We start from the raw sequence: 21,299 nt of genomic DNA, 5'->3' as shown, positions 1-21,299 counted from the left end.
GAACCAATCAGCTACAGTTAGCATGAGCGCTAACTGCTAAACTGTATACAGATCGGCGGTGTTAGTCTCAGCCAATTAGCGTGTCGCTTTCTAGAGCTGGGTCCAGGGAAAAGCAATCGATCCACGATGACGTTATTGCGCATGAGTTTCCGCGGAGGTCAGCTGACAGTAGAGGCGGCACACGTGACAACTGAAACCGAGCAGCTGTTTACATGAGAAAAGGAAGTATCCAAAGAGCCTCGACAGCAGATTTATTCTTCTTTTGAAACTAAAATGTCGTCTTAGCTCACAGTTAGACCTTTAATCCGGTTTCTCCGGTCCCGGTTCACCGCGCGAAGATGTTGGAAGCGGATCAGCGGCTGCAGGCTGGATCCACGGAGGTAGCTGTGATCCCGGAGAATCAGCACTGCGGTGATGTAGCGGACGTACGGAAAGCCGAGCTTGCTCCTGGAGGCTCCCTGCTCGGATGTCTGGGGGTCCGGGGGCAGCTGGTGGTGTGGGACCCGGCGGACAGAGAGGCTTCTCCGGCTGCAGCGGAGGGCAGCTACCGAGAGTGAGTCAGCAGGAACTGCACAGATAGTGACTGTGATAAAGCTGAATAATCTCCGAGTAACTGGTTTAACATTAAAATGCGTTGGATCTGAAACACGTCAGTGTGAGACATCCTCGGTTTAAACTAGAACCCATCAAACAGAGCTCCTCACTGTCCAGTCACGGCTAACATTTAACTGTGATTTCTGACTATTTGATGTTTGCTAAAATATCTGCATGATTTGGGTAATGTGACACACACACAATAAGAAAATGGGCTGAAAATAAATGCATGTATTACTAAAACACCAACATGTGTTTGTATGCTGAAGTACTGCAGTGTGTGGCTCTCTGTGGAGTGCAGCTGCACAAACGGAGACAAAAAGCCAGTAAAATGCCTCCAAAGACAGCTGATACTGCAGCTGGAGGTCAGCAGACGTCCTCCCTGTGCTGTGTCGGTTAGTGAGGGCTGCCCAGGACTGCAGGTAAACAAGCAGATTTTCTAAAAGTTTCTTTCTGCTCACAGTTTTTCGTGGGAGGAGGTGTCCGTCCACTCTCGGGGAGTCGGCGGCTTCAGGCTGCTGGCTGTGGGATCTCAGGGTGACCTGAAGCTGCTGGAGGTCAGGGCTGAGCGGTCGGCCTTCACCTCCGTGCTCTGTGTGTGTGAGTATCCTGCAGACCGCCTGCTGCAGACCATCAGAGACCAGGACCCCAGTGAGTACCAAAACTGTCTAGACCACCCGCCTGCTATTAACGTGTCGCATTAGCTGACTGAGTGTTTGCTCCCAGGTGTGAGCGAGCTGCAGGCGGTGCAGGTGTTGTCCTTTGTGACTGCCCGCTGCTGCGTTCTGCTGAATTCTGATTGGCTGCTGCAGCTACAGTGGCAGCAGGAGGAGGAGGAGCCTCAGACGTTATCCTGCTGCAGAGTCCAGCTGGCCGACAGCGTCTCGTGCTCTGCGGTCCATCACTGCGTCTCCATGGAAACCCTGTTTGCCCTCAGCTCCACTGGACTCATATGTATCCTTCACGGTCTCACTGCTACACACAGTATTACAATGAGCACGCTGTGACATACGACACTGAGGACATGGCTCATGACTCACACACCGTCCTAAACAGGTCAGCACCAGTAACAGTGTGCAGAAGGTCACAATACCAGTAAGTGCATCATAGCACGAGATCAGGGCAAATGTGCACTGACGGGCGGCGGAAGTCCTGCAGATGGTCCCCCAACAATAACATAATTTATGAAAACAGACATCGCTGGGTGATTTCTTCTTGCAGCTGCTCCTGTTATGCTCCATCCCAGTACCACGTCCTCCTTTACTGCATCCACGAACCTCTTCTGAGGCCTTCCTGTTTTCCTCCTGCCTGGCAGCTCCATCTTCATCATCCACTCTCCGTCCTCTGCACACGTCCAAGAGAGCTTCCCTTTAGTTAAGAGACAGGAAAGAGGGATGTGTATCGATGATGGAGTTCTCCTTTTTATGAATCATTTAAGTACATTCCTCTCAAATTGTTTGCGGTGTAACTTTCACGAATGCGTGAAATAAAGCGCCCCGTTTTTTGTCCATACATCCTTTTCTTTAACTCCACCCCCTCCAGCTGTGTGCAGCGTCTCTGATGGCACTCTGCTGGCCAGCGTTAGCCTGCCCGCCTACCTGAGCTCCAGCCCGGCAGAGGACGAGCTCACCTCTTTCCCCTTCTCCTCCTCTCCCTCCTTCTGTCTCCTCCAGGTGTCGGCTGATCTGAGCACAGCCGTGGCCGTCACTCAGTCCCACGCCGCCATCGCCGTCGACCTCAACCACTACTTCAGGTATAAAGTCAGTGCAATGACTTAGAAGGCATCTCGATGAGTAGAAAGCGCAGCAGTGTCTGTGTTAGAGTCTGTTTGTGGTGATTCAGGTGAAAAGCGTCACATTAAAGCCATAAAGTGCTGAAAAGATTCTCAGAATGGTGACAGAAGCAGAAACGGCGAGGGCGGGGTGGATTCGTCTGCGGCGCTCTGATCCTGTGCGTGAGGTTCGCGGCTCAGCTGGAGGAATATTAAACTGATTAACTGCATCAAACAGGGAAAATCCTCGTCTGCGAGCTAATCCCGCTCTGCACTGCAGAGACGGCACAGAGCAAACTTCAGAGTCATGATCTGTCTTTCAGGATGTTTCCGGACCACCTGCTGTGCGCCGCCCCTCGGTCACGCCCCCCTCGTCAGCCGCAGCACCCCAGAGACCAGGACAGCCTGTCGAGCTCCAGCTTCAGCATCTCGGCCCTGGGAGCGACCTTCAGCACCGACCGGTAAGCTGCGGAGCGTCTGGATTTATGAGCTGTGGCCGAAACTTTCTTGATTTTTGTTTGTTAAAATAGTTATTTATTTTAAGAAGAGAGAAAGGTCCACCTCTGACCTTTCACCTCTGACCTCAACTCCAGCTCCTGGGAGGCTCGTCTCAACTCCATGTACAGCAGAGCAAAACAGGCCACTGCTCCTTCCTCCTCCTCCTCCTCCTCCTGCTTCGCTTCATCTCAGCCTCCCAGGACCTCCTCTTGGTTCTCCTCCCTCCCCCACCTGGACTCCCACCTGGCTCCATCCTCGTCCCACAGCAGAGTGCCTCCGGGGGGGATGACCGTCGCTTTCGCCGTCCCCGAATCGTCCGCTTCATCTCAGCTCACCGTCTCTGAGTTCTCCGCTCTGCTGACCTTCGTCCGCCCGGGAAACCAACAGACCACAGTTGCATTGTGGGATATGGAGTACGGGAACGTGAGATACCACCAGGCGGCGGGCGAGGCAGCACCGGTTCAGCGCTGTGGAGAGCGGCAGCATCGGCTGCTGCTGAAGAGTAAGTCACCGCGCTCCAGGTCACTGTTGCTGTGATGGCCTCAGCAGCCCGACAGGGCGCCAAAGGTTCACACGGTTATTCTGCACAAATGAATCCAACTTGTTTTTTTGTCCACGTAATTTTCAAAAACTTGCAGTTTGTGTCGAAGCGGCGCGATCAGCTGACAGCTCGTGTTTCTCTGAGAGTGAGCAGGGATCTGCTGCTGTTTCAGTGTTTCTCTCTCCGTCTGTGAAAGAAAGGAAAGACGGCAGGGACCGCATCAAACCAGCAAGCCCCGCCTCCATTTCAGTAACCTCACATCCTGTGTGTGTGTGTGTGTGTGTGTGTGTGTGTGTGTGTGTGTGTGTGTGTGTGTGTGTGTGTGTGTCAGAGGCCGGTGTGTTCCAGGTCCTGTTCTCCGTATCGCAGCAGGACTTGCTCAGCCGGTTGATGTTGTTCGGCAGCGCGGCGACAGTGGACGCAGTCTGCCACCTGAACAGCTGGGGGCGCTGCTCCATCCCCATCCACGCCCTGCAGGTAGCAAACACCTGTATATCTAATTAAACCTCGTTCTGATCACAGGAAAACATTTTTGAGATCTTTGATGGTTCTGTGAGAGAGAAAATCCTGAAACAAAAAACTCTGTTATCTATTCGTTAAGAAAAGTAAAAACAAATTCTACTTTGTTTCCACTGTTTATGACATTTGCATCAAACAGTTTGTCTTCTTTGTTGTTGCACAGACTGGACTGAAGAACCGTCAGCTGGACACGGTCGATTTCTACCTGAAGAGCAAAGAAAACGTCCTGAACCCTCCGGCGGCAGCGTTCAGCTCTGCTGATCAGCCCGCCGCCTCCACGCTGAGCCTCACAGACAGTACGTGCACGCCACGTTACAAGCACACGTTTTAGATCACAGGCAGAGAAGCGTGCAAACTGCTCGCAGATGCACGTGGATGCAAATCTTCCAAAACAACTTTCCCTGAAACGAGTTCAGGAAAGAGTTTGTTGGTGCTTATTACACGAAGCAACAGCGCAAAGCATCGTTCAGTTTAACAACAAATCTGTAACATCAGAAAACACACAATCTTAGAGGTAAACTGCTGTGATACAAATATCTGTCCCCTTCCTGATTTCTTCTTTTTTTGCAGATGATTTTAAAAGATGATTTCATTTATTGTTAGAGAAAATCCTACCTGCCCTGTGTGCAAAGAAACAAAGAGTGATATCATGTGTGTAACGAGCCGTCGCCCCTGCAGGAGTGCAGGAGCTGTGTCCCGCCTTAGACCTGCTGTGTTCGGCCGTCAGAGACTCGAACAGCGAAGCTCAGAGCCGACAGTTCTCCGAGCAGCTGCTCAACATCACCCTGAGCTTCGTGAACACGCAGATCCGCTCCGTGCTGTCCAACACACACCGTAAGAGAACAAGCGCACACACACACACACACACAGAGCATTAATACAGGTGTCCGAGTTGACGCCGCTCTGCTGCGTATGCAGACGAGGACTCGGGCGTGCAGAGCTGCATGAACGTTCTGGATCGGTACGTCGCCGAGCTGAGGAGCTACATGAAGAGATTCCCCTGGGCTGCAGGGCCCGATGTGTCGGCTACCAGAGCTGCGGCTCCGGCCGAGGAGGAGGCTCAGCGGGACGAGTGGGAGCAGCTCTCAGCAGAGGTCAGATTTAGACGTTTTTACTTTGGTCCCATAACCGCAGTAACCTTCCTGTGATGCTAAAAAAATGTGTGAAAATCTGAAAAGTGTTGTTCTGTGTTCATGGTGCAGGAAGTGGTCCATCAGTCCATCCTGACCAATCAGATCCCCAGAGCTCAGGCAGTCCTGCGGAGGCAGAACCGGCCCGAACGTCGCCTGCCGGCTCTGAGGAGGGAGGGTCTGCGGCAAGTTTCCTCCTGCCTGCGACGCCGAGACCTGCAGACCGCCAACACGCTCCTCGCCAACATGGTGAGAGCAGCTGACATCACACACGTTCAACTACAGGTTATCAGGAAAAGAGCAAAGATGAGCCTCAGGAGAGAAGTAAAGACAAAAGTACCGATTGTTTTATCTCCTGTTCGATCAAACACGACCAACATTTCTAATAATGTGGCCGCAGGTGTAGGAGTAAAGCCTGTGGGCCAGTTTATCTGCTCTGGGATCTGTATGATGTCACAGAGACTCTGAGTCCACAGTCTCAAACGGAGCGGGGCCTGGACCCCGGCTCTGCGAGCCGATTCGTCGATCCTTTTCGACGTAGCTTCAGCTCGGCGTGTGAGCCAGCGCTGGGATGGATGTGGCAGCTCTGTTCTTTAAAGGAGACAGAGCGTCGAGGCTGAGCGCTCTGTGTTTGGGTTTGCAGGGTTTCAGTGTGAAGCAGCAGCTCCACCTTATCTGCCTCCACACGGATGACAAGGAGCTGAGGGAGCTGATGGTGAGTGTGGCGTGTTTCCCGGTATTTTACTTTGAAACATGCTCTCCGTTTGTTTCTGTGAATGTTTAGGTTCGTCCCCGTCCGACCTCTAAACTGTTGCTACTTGTTGCACAGGTGGATGAGCTGTCCAGTCGGAGTTACTTCCCAGAGGAAGAGAAGGAGAGTGTTGAGTTCATCGGGGAGATGGAGAAGCTGGGGTCGCGGCCGGCTGTCCGCTGCACAGGAAGTACCTCGCATCAAGGGTAAACAGCTGCTTGCTGAATCCACAGCACAGAGTTCCACCAATCAGAGTGGCTCTCTGTCACACTGCAGACATCTGTGTTGTGGACGTGTTAGCTCCTGTCTCTTTATGCACCGCCCACCCAAAAACCTGCTTCTTTCTGATTGGTCAGCTTCTGGAAGCCGACCTAGTAGTTAGTATGCTGCACAGATGTTACGGCTTACAGCTAAATCCTGAGCTTTTTCAGGGTCATAGGTAGGGCTGCCACAAACCATTATTTTGATAGTCGACTAGTCACCGATTATTTTTGCGATTAGTTGACTAATCAGATCATCATCCATCGGACGTACAGCGTACAGCTTATTGCACCAGCAGCATCTGCTCTTATATAACTATCATTAGCTTACAGCTTTAAGTGTTTAAGGTCTGTTCTAACTAAAAATAAAGACAAGATGATAGTTTATTAAATTTTAATGAAATTTGCAGATTGTTTGGTGAAGTTTAATAAACTCCTTGCTATCTAAAATATAACAGGACACCGGAGTAAATTCTCGAGCATCTCACACTTCTGATAATCAGCTGTCTGCTTGACGTTTATTCAGCTGTGTAAAAACTATAACTTTAATCTCAGCCAAACCGATTTACTCAGGAACAAATAAAACACTGAAAAAAGCCAAACAATAACATTTTTAAGTTATCTAAGTGACTTATGTATGTTTAACCTGAGTAGCGAAAGACGGCGGTGGGTTTGAAAATGATTTGCCGGGAACTAGGCTCACTAGAGTCCGGTGTTCTCACGGCTCTAGTGAGCCTAGCCCCCGGCTAGCTATCGAGCTAGTGGGTAACAGACGTCTCCGGAAACGTCGGAGTGCTTTTGAAAATATGTGGTGTCTTGATAAACTGAGCAGATATTTGAGGTTTACACAGCTACATTCTCGCCTGAAAATATGTTAAACGTTTATTTTGTGACCCAGAAAGAATAATAAGAGTAATATTAAAACTAACTAGCTGCCGCCATTGTTGGAAACTGAGCTGGGCTGCGCTATGAATTCTGGGACACAGCTTCTTCTTCTTCGGGGTTTAACGGCAGCTGGCATCCTTGTACATGCAGTGCTGCCATCTTCTGTTTCAGTCCGTTATTACACTCTTAAATCCTACTACTTATTCCTGCGTCTTTTGGGATCTTACAAAGCTTCAAACGACGCGTCGACTATTAAATCAGTCGTCGACGATTCTGATAGTCGACGTAATCGTGACTAGTCGACTAATTATGGCAGCCCTAGTCATAGGTGACACCTGGGTAAGATGTGTAAGGGCTCCATCCTACAGCTGGGACTAATGTGAGGAATTTCAGACTTTTCCACAGTCTGTGATTTGACTGTGGTCACGCTGAAAGCCTGGTTTACTTCTAACTGAAAAATACACAAAGTTTCTGCTCTATCAGCTTCCATCAGTAAAAACAGCCACGTTGGCTGATGGGCTTTATCATACCAGTCATCATAAAGCAGTAAAATATTACATTATTTCAAATTTGATCTCAAACACTGTGAACACATTTATGGACAATCAGGTCTGAATATTCCTCGGAGGTCTTTGCTGTCGTGTAGATGCATAAACTGTAAATGAAAAATGGCACATTCACCGTCAGGCAATCAGCTGGTTTTAAAGCTTCATGTTTAACCGCCATGTTTGTTTGTGGAGCCAGCAGACTGTGAGCATCACACAGACACCTGCTAATCTGTGACATCCAATCACAATGCTTTAATTTGACTGGACAGTCTGTTGGTACGGTAACCTCACAGCAGCCATATTATTGGTCAGGTAGTTGCATTATAAATGCTCTGACTCTGCTTCCTCCCACCGTGGTTATGAAGGACAAACAGACATTAATTCTCCTCAGCTTCCTCCTCAGCCTCCTGTTTCATCTTACAAACATCCCCATCCTGCTCTAAGCTGCTTTGTTTCGGCTCTGTTCCTGTTTTTGTTACCTGCCCTCCGCCTCCTCTGAACCCTCTGAATTCTCTCTTTATCTCCTCTAACCCGCCCCTCGACTCTTCGGCGCTTTCATGCATTCAGACGTTAAACCTCTGAGTAAACACAAACTCTTTGTTTTTGACTTTGAGAATCCAAAAACTTTCCGGGACTGTTCGGATGGCTCGTAAGGAGGGAGGCGGTGAGGAGGTTCTGAAAGAGCTGGAGGTGCAGAGGAGGCCTCGGGAAGACGAGGAGGAGGAGCGGGGGGGTCTCTGGAGGATACTGAGACTGGACTGGGTGAAGAACTGGGACCAGAGCTGCCGGACAGCCGTCCTCCTGTCCAGACTGCAGCACGCAGGTAGAACCCGGGTCGGGGTCAGATTCTAATAAGTCTCCGTTCAGCGTTAACCTCCTTTTCTCCGTTAGAGCTCAGAGCCTGCGACGCTTCAGTGCTGTGGCGTTATCTGACCGCCCTGCACGACCAGCGCCGCGTGGTCGACTGGATCCAGAATACGGAGACCTCTGGCACCCCCCGGTGGCCGGACTTAACCCCAGAACTGGTGAACGACAGCACGGCCTGCAGCAGCTACATGAGGGAGAACATCCTGGACCTGCTGGCCAGGTACAAACACAGACGTTTGTGCACAGGTGTCCTGGTTCATCACAGCTCCACTGTGAGCAGCGATGAGGTCACCCGCATCCAAAAGACCAAACTCTGACGACACAGACATGAGCAGAAGCTCCCGTGTACACCGGGACACTGCACGCCCACCATCTCCAGTTTAGCCTGATACCAACCAGCATATCAGCTGTGCAGCTGGCACGGTGCAAGAAAATAACCACAGGGTTTTATTTCCTGCAGGAGAGGCGTGTTCATCCCGGACGAGCTGGCACACCTGGAGCAGCTGCTGTGGAGGTTGGCTCAGGGTGGAGGCGTGATGTCTTCTTCTCCTCCCATCCCTCAGTACCGCTCCCCCCTCGGGCTCGACCTCCACGGCGTCTTTATCACCTTCTGCCTGGAGCACAACCTTCAGTACCTGCTCTACACCTACCTGGAGCACTACAGGTGTGTGATATGATGTGATGTAAGGGGATTAGGTGCTGATGATGGCCCCGCCCCTCCCTGAGCCTGCTTCTGTCTGAGGTTTCTTCCTGTTAAAAGGGAGTTTTTCCTTCTCACTGTTGCCAAACGGTTCACTCATAGGGGGTCACATGACTGCTAGGTCCGTATGTGTTATTGTTGGGTCGACCTTATGGTGACTGTTGTTGTGATTTGGTGCTGTGTAAACACCATTATGAGCTCTGGCCTCCTGTCCACAGACTGACCCCCAGAAACTGCTCCCTCCTGAGCAGTCAGAGCCTCTCTGAGCGGCAGCCCTGGTTCGAGATGCTGGTGCGGATCCAGGAGATCACCAGAGATCTGTCAGGTGGGAACCGAACTCTGCGCTCTCAGTTTGACGTTCCTCGTCCTCCTCGCTCCTCAATCCTTTCTTCATCGTGCTTTGTCCTCGTTCTCTGCTGCAGATCCAGGACTGGTGTTCCAGGCCAGTCTAACCAGTGCTCAGGTGTTGTTACCTGGCAGCCAGGCGTCTCTCAGCAGTCTGCTGTTAGAGGGTCACAGTCTGCTGACGCTGGCCGCCATCATGTTCGCCCCCAGAGGAATTGACCAGGTAAACTCTGCTCCTGTCAGGAAGCTGCTGCTCTGTGTGGAAATAAAACCCTGACAGGTGTTAAACATGAAGAAGGGTGGAGGATGAAGTGTTTCCTCGCCGTGCTTTCAGGTGATGGCTCAGGGCCAAAGGTCGGGCAGGTCAGAGAGGACGGTCGACCCACAGCTGCTGAAGATGGCGCTGGCCCCACATCCCAAACTGAGGGCCGCCCTGTTCCCTGCCGTCCCCCGAGGAAACGGCCCGCCCTCCGACATCTCCGTGTACCACCTGCTGCAGGTAAACGCCCACCCGTCACCTGCCAGCTCATTAGTATTCACCTCGTTATTGTCGGTATTCTGACGGCCCGTTGGTGTTTCCTTCCAGTCCCTCCACCCTCTGGACCCGTCCAGGCTGTTTGGCTGGCAGGCAGCAAACACCCTCAACTCCACAGGTAAGACCCGAAAGCCAGCACGAAGGTCACGGCTCAGGTGGTGACAGGAAGCCCCACCCCCAAAAACCTCTGAACTTTGGAAACTGAGAAGCAGAAAACAGATGTTTTCTTTAAATTTAGTGTGACTGTGATCTGTGGTGAGAGTAGGAAGCAGGTAAAAGATACCCTGCAGAGGGGGAGGTGCTGTAGAGGAAGGGAGACAGGTGGAAAGGTGAAGCTGCAAGGAGCAGAGGTCGTGAAGGCGGTGCATGTGCCTGTGGTCAGACGTCCAAAGAGAGGACAAGAAGAAAGTGCAGGTGGAGACGAGTGTCGGGGTGATCCAGCAGGAGTGAAAGGGAAAGTTTGAAGATGGCGGTGAGGCCTGCTGTGGTGGTTTGGAGACGGCGGAGGATGAGCTGAAGACGTTTGACATGTACCTGTTTGTGATGATTCTCCACAGAAACATCAGAGCTGCCTCACTTCTCCAGCCCTCACCTGGTCCAAAGGTTCGCTCTAAAAGAGAATCTGGACTATCTCTACTTCCTCCACCACGGTCGGCCATCTTTCGCCTACGCCACCTTCCTCGTCCAGCAGCTTAGCGGCAGCGGGGACGTCGGGCTAACGTGAGTACCGCACGCTCGTTTCAGAGCTTCTGTGAGGAAAGTGTAATGGTGCGAGGACACCACACAGGAACATCGTCCTTCTGCTAAGCATCAGCGTCATGTGTCCCAGGCTGCAGGAGGCCTCGCGGCGAGCGTCCAGGTCGGCCCTGCAGCGTTTCAATGTGCCGTCTGTGGCGTCGGCCGCCGTTTGTTTCTGTGAGCTGCTGGGAGTCTGCAGCCTCAAGCTGAGGGTCGACATCAGAGCCATGAACGCAATCCTGCAGCACTGGAACCAACGCAACACACACAGCAGCCCGACACAGCATCTGCACACTCTGGGTACACACACACACACACACACACACACACACACACACACACACACACACACACACACACACACACACACACACACAGTTGAGTTTAACCTGCAAAATGCTCACTGAGCAGGAAGGAAACTGAGAGGCGAACAGGAAGTAGCCCGATGCCTTCAAGTGTGTAAAGGGGAAAATGAGCTTTTTCTATCAGGCTGTAGTTTGAACATGGACTCACTGTGGCGCCTCTGCTGGACATTAGAGGAACTGCAGGTTTTTGCTTTTACATTTCCCCTCTGCTGTCTCATTTCAGTGTCTAAAGGTGTGAAACTGGTGGAGGCGGAGCCTGGAGCAGCAGAGGAACTGATTGGTTACCTGGAAGCTGCAGTAACAGACAGTTTGGAGCAGAGAGGCATCAGCAGGTCAGCCCCGCCTCGTTGATGCATTTTAGTGTGACGTGCTCTGCAGCTCGGAAATGTGTGATATAGACTTTTATTGTGTTATTGAAGTATTTTTTTTAAACAGGAAGTACAAGGCTTGCTTCCTGTTTTTGTGTAAAGGTTGAATGGGCACTTCATATACCTTAAACACAGGCTGAGGCTTCTGCTGAGTGTTACATTTGTGTTATCCTTCTGAAACTTGTAGCCATGTTACTCTGTGTGTGTGTGTGTGTGTGTGTGTGTGTGTGTGTGTGTGTGTGTGTGTCAGGTCGTCGTACGAGGCGGCTCAGGAGTGGGCGCTGGCCGTTCAGTTCTGTCAGCTCCACAACCTGCAGCTGAGCTCCGTTTACCCCGCCCACTGTGCCCATGACGGACAGTTCATCCACTTCCTGTTATTTGTCCAACTGCACAACTTCCCGCCTCAGCAGGTACACACACACACACACACACACACAGCAGTACCCTCTGCACGGTCAGCCTGGCCCTGCAGGTTCATAAACATTAATCTCTCTCAAACATCTACGTCTGGTTCTTCCTCCAGGTGAGGTCGCTGGCAGCTCAGTTTGGCCCCACCCTCCAGGCCCACCTGAGCTTGGCATTTCAGGACCTGCAGGTTTACTGTAAGGGGAAGAGCTGCGACTCTGATGAGCTGCATTCGGTTCTGAGAACTGAGGAGGCGGTCTCAGGGAGCCCGGAGCGCCCTGGGGAGATGTTCCAGGTGCTCCTGCAGAGCCAGGAGGAGCCGGCACCCTGCAGATACCTCCTGCAGGAGGCGCTGGTGCAGCGCTGCCCGACGCTGGCGGTACTGGCTGCCTGCATGCAGGTAAGGGAGCGAAACACACCCAGCTATCCTTTCCAGTTATTATCAAAGTTACAGGGCTCAGCTCAGGAGGTAGAGCAGGTCGTTTGCTAATCGGTAGGTTGGTGGTTTGATCTGTGCTAAGATGCATCGGAGCAAGTTACTCTGATGCATCCACTGGAGCATGAACAGGGAAAAACAAGTGCTCAGAGAGATAGTGCTGTTTGCACATTCATCTGTACAGGCTCCTCTGTGATACATGTACCGCAGTATAAACATGTTTGAAACCTGATGTTTTCAGGGAGCAGAGCTGCTGCCGTGCCTTTGTGTGTGGGTGCTGACCTCTGTCGATGATGTCACCGCCAAGGAAGCCACCTCCCACCTGGCTCAGGCGCCGCAGCATCACGAATGGACCGTGCACGACCTTTCCATCATCTGGAAGACGCTCCTGGGCCGGAGCCTCGTGAGGCCCCTCCTGCGAGGCTTCGAGCTCTTCCAGAAGGTAAAAACACGTCTCAGTCACCATTCGTCTGACCGCTGCAGTTGTGGTCAACGTTCAACACTTCGTCGCATCAGCTTGAAACACAAACTTGTTGTTTTTCCGTCTGACTCTCAGGACTGTCCTCTGGTGTTGGTGCTCAGGATGTTTGAGCTGTGCTGCGACTTCAGAAACTTCGCTGAGGCCAAGTCGAAGCTGCTGGACTTCCAACGGACCCTCATCGCTGTGAGTCCGGCCGACTGCTCCAGTGCCCGACACAAAAGACAAAGACAGGCCTTCGTCATCAGTCCATCCGTCCTTTAGTTTACCTGAACGCATGTTTTTCCTCATCATCTGTTTTTAACTCAAGCAGAAAACAGACTTTTACTCTGTCTATTTCACATTTGTCAGCTACTTACAAACTGATTTCTCACACATGCTGCTGTTCCAGTAGATGCTGGTGATTATTGCTCTGAACAGATGGGTCATTTCAGGGACAGAAGCCCGACCCAGCAGCTTTTTAAACAAAGGGTCTCTAATCTGCCTCTCTCCTTATGTAGCTGAGAAACGGTGGTCCTGCGCCCCCTGGTGGCCTCCCCCTGCAGTGGGTTGAGAGCCAGGCCTCGGTGCTGCTCCTCACGATGCTGCAGCGCTGCTCCTCGCAGTACGACATCCACCGGCTGCTGCAGCTCCTTGCCGACGTCGACAAACTCCTCAAATCCAACGGTGAGCTGTGCCCGACGGTCTGCAGCTACCCGCTTCATCAACTGTCTGGAAGAACCTGAGTTTCTCATTTTCTCTTTCATTTGAAGGTCCAGATTTCAGGAAGCTGAACCAGCTGAGTCAGTTGCTTCAGGGGTCAGAGGTCAGCATATCTCCCAGGCTCCTGCAGAGCAGTTCTCCCTCCGTCCAGCAGGAGGAGTTCCAGGCGACCGTAGACGCTCTGCAAGCGAGGGGGTGCTACAGCCAGGCGCGACAGGTGGCCCAGCTGGCCGGCCTGCCCGTGCACCGTCTGCTGCTCAGCCAGGTGCGACCCACCTGCACACGGCCGGGTTCCACACTCGGTCTTCTTCGTGCATGCTTTAAAATCGATCATTTATCTGTGACGTCTCAAAAACTGATTTACTGACACAGAAGACGAGAGGTCCTGCACACCACTGAGTCGAGCTTTATTTTCTCTGTTTGGTTTGTTGTAAATGTGGTCCAGTTTACCCAGTATAAAGTCTTTGTGCTGTGTGGGTGAGGAATCTGAGACGCTTCCCTTTAAAGTTAACAGCAGCTTCCCTCTGTGCTCCTTCAGCTCCTTCAGGAGGTGAGCTCTCAGAGGTCCAAGCGGCAGTGGGGCAGATTCGAGACCCGCGTCGGCTTCTGGAAGAAATGTCACGAGCAGCTGGAGGCCGACGGCACCGATCCAGACCCCGCCTCCCAGTTCTTCCTGTCGCAGGCTGAGGCCGGCGCTCCAGGGTCTCTGGAGGCTCCGGAGGACCTGCTGGACATCCAGGAGCACTGCCTGCTGCTCGGGCTCGCCGCCCACTGGCTCTCCCGGATCACCCCGGCTCCCGTGGACAAACTGGAGAGCCTGGAGAAAGAGCAGTGGCTCAGCCGGATCCGCAAACGCATCCTTACCGTCGCCATGGAGAAGGAGAGCGTCTTTAACCTGCCGCCGCCGGCCGTCAACCCTGAAATGAACACGCACAAGGCGCTGATGAAGGAGTTCTCCTTCTCCAACATAACTCAGCTGAACACCGAGGGGTACCTCGGGCTGGAGGGACTGCCCGGTCCCTCCGACGAGCAGGAGGAGCCTAATGCTGAGTCGGCGCTGAGTCCGGAGGAGAGGAGCGTTCTGGCTGCTCTGATTGGTCAGCTGTTAGACGACGGCAGCATCCATGAAGCCAGCCGGGTGTGCCGTTATTTCTCCCTGTACCACCCGGACGTGTGGCTGGTGCTGCGCTGCCGAGGCCTGGCGTCCGGAGAGCTGGGCGACGAACCGCAGGAGGACGGCTCTGAAGCTCCCGCGAGGGCAAGCATCACGAGCTGTAAGTGACCTCTGACCTTCAGTTCACATAAAGGCACATTTTGATGCTGCATATTTATTTTTCTCAACTGCATTCCAACTACTCGTGTAATAGGATAACATCCATCCGTCCATCTTCTCCCATCTGTCCAAGTCTTTGTCTTTGGGGTCAGCAGTAACGGTAACCACCCACGCGACCCTCTCCCAGCTTGGTAATGTTGTGTTTCTGTCCTGGGTCTGTGCTGGCTCTCCTCCTGGTTGGACATGCCCCAAAAACACCTGACCTAGGTTCATCCAGGACACGTGTCGGTCAGATCCCCGAACCACCTCAGCTGCCTCCTTTCACTGTGGAGGAACGGCAGCTCCACTTCCTGCTGCTTCCATCTGTGGTGTCGTCCTTTCAGCTCATGGCTGCAGGTCATGAAAGTGCAGTCGGAGGTCATCGCTCGATGAACCACATCCCGAGGCCACCGAACTCAACGACCTTTGACCTTTAACTGCCATGAGAAATCCTCTCCATCCTTGTGTTGTCCTCGGGATTCCCATACACCTAGGGGTCATTTCTGACCCGAGGACACCACAAGGGTTAAAATCTGAGACGAGGCGGTGGCAGAGCAGCTTATAAATACATGTAGGACTCGATCCGGGCAGCAGTTTACACGCTGGGCAGAAACTGTTATTGTTTTTAATCCAATAATTACAGTTTTGCTTCCTGAACCGTCATCGATGAGCATGAATACCATCTTTTCCAGCTCCCTCAGTCAGCAGCCTGTCCTCCTTTGTGATGCTCCCCCTCCCCGAAGATGAGGTCGCCGTCCAGCTCCAGAAACTGGTGGATCAGTGTCGCCATGGCAACAACTACTGCAAACAAGTCCTCAGCCTCTACCAGCTCTCCAAGGTATCTAACCGGCTCCCGTCGGGTGATTTGATAACGTTCCTGCAGAACCGTCTGCTCTGCTTGTTTCTTTATAAAACTGTATGAAGTTTACCGGAGTGTCCAACCCCGTCTCCTCAGGAGCTGCAGTGCTCCTTCAGCAGCATCTGCAGGGAGGAGCCCTGCTCGGTGCTGGAGAAGCTGCTGCTGTCCGAGCAGCCGGAGCGCTTCAGGAAGGCTCGGGCCTTCGTCAAAGCTCAGGGTCTGTCTGCAGACGCCGTGGCTGAGCTCATTTCCTCCGCTATGGTTCAGGCGCTGCTGGCCTCCACCCAGGAGCTGCAGCCAGGTGAGAGAGCACGTCTCAGGTTTTTGAAAAGTTCTCCAATGTTAGGCCTCAGCATCCAGGTAATGTGTGTGTGTGTGTGTGTGTGTGTTAGTGGTGGAAAAGCACATTTTCAGACCGTTGGAGGGCAGGGACGCGCTGGTGCAGCTGATCAAACTATGTGACGACCCGAACCTGGTGGGACTCAAACTGCTGGAGCACCTCAACTCTGTTCCTCTGAGGGACCTGAACTGCAGTACGACAAACACACACGCACGCACACATGCACACACAAATACACCTCGAGTGTAAAGAGCTGTTTTGTTGTGTTCTGCTGCCCCCAAGAGGCCACAAAGCAAATGAACAGTAGCATGAAATGTTCTTGATTTAAATGTTTACCTTGTTATGGCGTCGTCCTGTTATGCACACTAATGCGCAGTATGCAAACCCATGCTCTCACATTTACACACGTACTCATAAACAGTGACAAAGTATAAAAGCTTCATATGACAAACTGTGATAATAAAACTGTGGGACGAGTTTTGCACATTCAGATGTGCGGTTGGACTTTCAGAGTCTGATCAGGATGCTTCAAGTTCTTCCATTTCCAGCTGGGAGGTGGCTTAACGAGGCTCGGCGTCTTATTTTGAAAAGAACTGAAAGCCCCCTTCCTTTTTGTCTCCTGTAGTTGTGGAGCTGCTGATCGTGGCGCACGACTGTTTCAGTCTCACCTGCAACATGGAGGGGATCGTGAGAGTGCTCCAAGCCGCCCGTCACCTCAGCCACACCTACCTGGCTCCAGGAGGGCACTACAGCCTGCTGGTGAGCCCCCAAACACAGATCCACACCCCGCTGTTACCCTTCATGCTCGTGCTGCTGCACGCATGTTAATTACTGCGTCGTAGCGTCTCGGTGTGTACATGTCGTGCCAGCTGATAGAAAAAAAATGCTTGAGTGATTTGAGTGACTATCATTACACAAACCAGCCGTGGATAGTTTCTACTCAGTTACTTGGTTCAAAGTTGGATTACAGACGAAAAAAAGTAAAAGTTTTCCTGTGTGTGTGTGTGTGTGTGTGTGTGTGTGTGTGCAGGTCCGTCTGCTGACAGGTATCGGCAGGTATAACGAGATGACGTACGTCTTTGATCTGCTGCATCAGAACCACTGCTTCGAGATGCTGCTGAGGAAGAAGGTGGACACGGACAGAGGACAGGTCAACACACACACACACACACACACAGTTACTGAGTGGAAATAAAAAGTTTGCTTTTGAATGTGGATCAGCTCTAACTGATCTCAGGTCAGCGTGCAGCCTGTTCCTCAGTAAGAGAAAGTTCAGAGATTTGCTGCTGAGACGAGCGAGTCTGCACACGAGTGAGAGCCAATCAAGAACCTGACCTGTTAAACCAACGAAGGATTAAAATCAGCAGAGATCAAGAAGAAGTGCAGCTGAATCTGCTGAGCTTCAGCTCATTGATGACTTTAGTAAGAGCTGTTCCTGTGCTCTGATTGGTTCTGACTCACTGGTCTAAGGACCTTGGAAAGAAAAGCGTCCGGACTTTAAGTTTCCTTGGAGACGTTTCATCCGAGAAGCTGTACAGAGAAACCGTCCCAGATTTAAGCCCTGTGGGAGTGTCCCCCCAAGAGGGTCACGGACCCCCTATTGATCCTCCACCTAATCACACGAGCCGAGGTGTGAAAACAGGTGTGGGTCACAATCAGCCAGGGTTTCAGGTGAGCTCATTGTGAAACCTGGCCCCATCATGTGACTCACTGAGGTCAGAAGGCCCAGGATGTGAGTGGGCGTTAAGGCGTCTGGGAAGGATCTCAGAACTGGATTATAGGTGGCAGACAGCTGGTGTTGTAAGCCCCGCCCTCTGTTCAAAGATGGTCGCTCACAGTGGACACAGATGACACATTGGCTAAAAATCCGACGAGTTCCTCTGAGAGCTGAAGAAGCTTCTCGGATAAAAAGTCTTGAAGGAAACTTAAAGAAGTCCGGACGCTTTTTCTCTCCAGGCTCCTCAGACTACGAGGAGCGGGATGACTGAGGACCTTCACAGACAACCCTGACTGGCTCTCACTGTAAGGGCGGTGACAGGAAAGAGTAGAAACAGGTCTATAATAACTAATTACTGATGATTCTACCGGATTTGATTGTGAGCACATGTGAGAGAAACAGGACTGCAGAGAGCTGTTGGTCTGGAACAGCTGGATGGGGAAACATCCTGCAGCACGTCCATAAGTCGAGTAAACTCACGCTGACGCTCGCTCCCTCGCTGCAGAGCTCCAGTCTGAAGTCGGCTCTGCTGGACTACATAAAGCGCTGCCTCCCCGCAGACAGCGAGAAGTACAACATGGTGGCACTGTGCTTCACCATGAGGAGGGAGATCGGAGAAAACCACGAAATAGCCGCCAGGACGCAGCTGAAGATGATCGAGTCTCAGGCCTGGGGTGAGCGAGCGCCCGCCGAGCGCTGGCCAACGCCAAAAACTCACCAAAGCCTCCACGATTGGTTCTTTCCTCTGGTCTGATCCCAGTCTTACTTCCTGTGTTTCAGTCATCACGCCGGAGCTGAAGAGCTCATTGGTCAAAGTGCTGGGTCTGCTGAAGGACGCGGCAGAGAGCTTCTCCAAGGTACCCGAGCTCCTCCCACAGCTTCCTGTTCCTGTCTTTAACGTCCTGAGGAGAGAGGACCTGACAGTGTGTGTGTGTGTGTGTGTGTGTGTGTGTGTGTGTGTGTGTGTGTCAGGATTCGTGTGTGCGTCAGGCGACTCGCTGCATCCGCACAGCTAAGCTGGTCGCTCTTCAGCTCCACTTCCTGAATCAGGGATCAGACCTGCGCATCATCAACCTGCGACCTGCTGAGCTGCTGAGCGCCGCCATGGCGCTGCCGCGGTGCTACCAGGTGGGTTCCTGTTGTCCTTCCTTCCACAAACCTCCACCTGTCTGAAGCAGCAACTCGATCACTTCTTGAAGCTGATTGGTTGGAAGCAGGACGCTGTGACGAAGGTTCTGCTGATAAATCAAATTTAAAGACTTGAAGAAAAGTTCAAGCTGTTGATTTGTTCTCCACATCTGATCCCGGGACTCGGGAGGTGGTTCTAATGTTGCGTACGATGGGCGGAGCCGCCATGACGGTGTTTCCTGTGTCTCAGGTGTTCGTGGTGTCGGAGGCGTACGGCTACAGTCCGGACTGGGCGGAGATTCTGTACCAGAAGGTCGTCCTGAACGGAGACTTTGGTTACCTGGAAGAGCTCAAACGCCACCGCCCGCTCACCTCCACCCTGTTTGAGGACATTTTCAAAAAGTAAGACTCCTTCCACAGAAAAACGACCTGAAAACAGCCAAACTTTGGACTGACCTGCACTGTGTGTGTGTTTCAGGCTGGACGGCGCTCCCGGCAGCGTCACCTCCAACGTCAAGCGCCTGCTGACTTACTGCGACGACGTGTACAGCCGCTACAGGCTGGCGTACCAGCAGAACCTGCACGACATCACCAAGATGCTGCTGCAGGACGCCAAGACGTCGAGCTACCTGAGCGACAGGCTGGGCAGCTGATCGTTACCTGGCCGCAGCATCATCGTGATCAATAACCGCCAACGACAGGAAACACTGTGGATGTACAGAATGTGTTAGTAGAAAAATGCCGTGTGTCCTTCTCACCTGATGGATGATTTCTTTCTCACTGGGTGACCAGGATTTAGTTTTCTGGCTCAAAAGCTCATCGGTGGTTAAATAAGCACAAAGTCTTTGTAGAAACTCATGAAAGTGAACATTAAACATGCTCTTTCAACTACTTTGGGTTTTTCCTGTAGCTCCAGCGCGTCCGTGTTCAGTAAGATCAGATAAATCCTCGACTTTCACTCAGACATCTTGCACAGACTTTCACTAAACTTAACTAAAAATGCTCCAGCAGCATAAACGCAGTGCATTTCATTACAGCCTCCTCTGCCACCATCCACCTGTCAGGCCACGCCCCTAATAATGCAAACCTTCAGCATAAACACCATTCAGACCGCTGACTCACCACCGCACAGTTATAAAGAGAGGAGCTACCACAGAGACCAGAGCTGTAAAGTCTCGACCAGGGGACTGGCTCGCTGCTGGAGCCCCTAGTGGACATTAGAGGAACTGCAGTTTTTAGCACTTTAGCATTGGCTTCATTTTTCAGTTCTGGAAACTGAGTGAATAACTTCAAAAAGGAGACACGCATGACATCTCACAGTCCCCACTGCATACCATGTCTCTGTAGAGGAGTAGAAAATAGAGGTGGTGCACAGGTGAGGCCAGGTGGAGTAAGGCCCAGAGTCACAGGGATGTTAAATGAGTCTGGAACCCAGCTGGCTCCGCGGCAGTAAAACAGCCTGAAACTTCAGGATGTTTTTGCCTGCAGCTCCTCGCAAACGGTCGTGAGAGGCAGTTCTCTCTTCCTCCACTAGGTGGCAGTCCAGGCCTGTGTAATGATCAGCTGTTTCAGCTCCTCGTGTCATTTCCTTTGAATGTGTTACAGCATTGGTGCTCATCTCTGCTGTAGGCAGAGCTGGTAATAAGCTGCAGAGTGCACCGAGCCTGCTGAGCTGAGGATGCCGGGATTAAAAACATCTGCGCAAAACTCAAATATTACCAGAAATATTACCAATAATCAGTGTTTCAGTGTCTTACTATTTACTGGCTGCATACAGCTTATAAACTCCTTATAAACTTTCATATCTTCACAGTCTGTGCCCAGCTGGGTGATTATTTAAAGAGGAATGGGTTTCTTTCATTTAAAGTTCAGAAACAGCAGCAGAGAAGTTCATTACTGACAGGAGAGTCACCTCTGCACCGAGTGAAGCCCCGACACGGGGATCAAAACAAAGATTACAACACGGAGCTGGTGTTAAAGGGAACGAAAACTGAAGGCTCTGCCTCCCATTCTACTTTGAAATACTGTAGGAACAACAAGTAGGCCTGCAGAGCGAGAGCGAAGTGCTCTAATAGGCTGATATGGTACTACAAGGTCATTAAGATAAGGTGGGGCCTGATTATTATTGTATGTGAGGAGCAGGATTTTGAATTCTGGATTTAACAGGAAGCCAATGAATGACATCCTGATAATAATGAATTATAGTATTGGGGGCAAACATGTATAATAAAAAGTCCCATCACAGAGCCCTGAGGAATGACTAAGTCTTTGTCTCCATGCGTAAAGCTCCTCGTTGTGTGACAGCAGCGATGGATCTGTCAGGGCAACGCCCTCGGCTGAAGCTGCAGTGACTAAACTCTCAAACAGACTCACGCTAATCATCCTGGCCACAGTTTGGCTTTAGTTTGGCAGACGTCGCTCTTCTCTCTGTGCCAGCCGCTGTCTTTAATGGAGAGGGTCATTAAGAAAGCGAGCTAATTATTCAGCCCTCATTAGGAAATTAATCA

At 51.7% G+C, this 21,299-nt stretch overlaps 1 protein-coding gene across 1 annotated transcript; it reads left to right on the top strand.

The window, feature by feature from the left end:
- The first annotated feature begins 177 nt into the window (after window positions 1-177).
- Window positions 178-19,683, top strand: spg11 (SPG11 vesicle trafficking associated, spatacsin). Its single transcript, XM_084936613.1, has 40 exons — window positions 178-553; window positions 1,058-1,245; window positions 1,321-1,548; window positions 2,137-2,347; window positions 2,689-2,826; window positions 2,959-3,365; window positions 3,736-3,881; window positions 4,087-4,219; window positions 4,602-4,757; window positions 4,842-5,017; window positions 5,126-5,302; window positions 5,697-5,768; window positions 5,883-6,010; window positions 8,112-8,320; window positions 8,389-8,584; window positions 8,825-9,028; window positions 9,283-9,389; window positions 9,487-9,632; window positions 9,744-9,908; window positions 9,996-10,062; window positions 10,502-10,664; window positions 10,774-10,982; window positions 11,271-11,379; window positions 11,666-11,825; window positions 11,939-12,220; window positions 12,498-12,698; window positions 12,813-12,920; window positions 13,235-13,400; window positions 13,487-13,701; window positions 13,975-14,710; window positions 15,441-15,586; window positions 15,704-15,908; window positions 16,000-16,140; window positions 16,573-16,706; window positions 16,978-17,097; window positions 18,170-18,338; window positions 18,445-18,521; window positions 18,637-18,792; window positions 19,043-19,194; window positions 19,271-19,683. The coding sequence occupies exons 1-40, from the start codon at window positions 339-341 to the stop codon at window positions 19,443-19,445; spliced, it is 7,293 nt and encodes a 2,430-aa protein (XP_084792739.1). The 5' UTR covers window positions 178-338; the 3' UTR covers window positions 19,446-19,683.
- The last annotated feature ends 1,616 nt before the right edge of the window (window positions 19,684-21,299 follow it).

The sequence above is a fragment of the Perissodus microlepis genome, chromosome 7 (assembly GCF_051167445.1).
Source record: "Perissodus microlepis isolate ML-2025 ecotype Zambia chromosome 7, ASM5116744v1, whole genome shotgun sequence".
Lineage (NCBI taxonomy): Eukaryota > Metazoa > Chordata > Actinopteri > Cichliformes > Cichlidae > Perissodus > Perissodus microlepis.
This window is presented reverse-complemented; position numbering and strand designations above follow the sequence as displayed.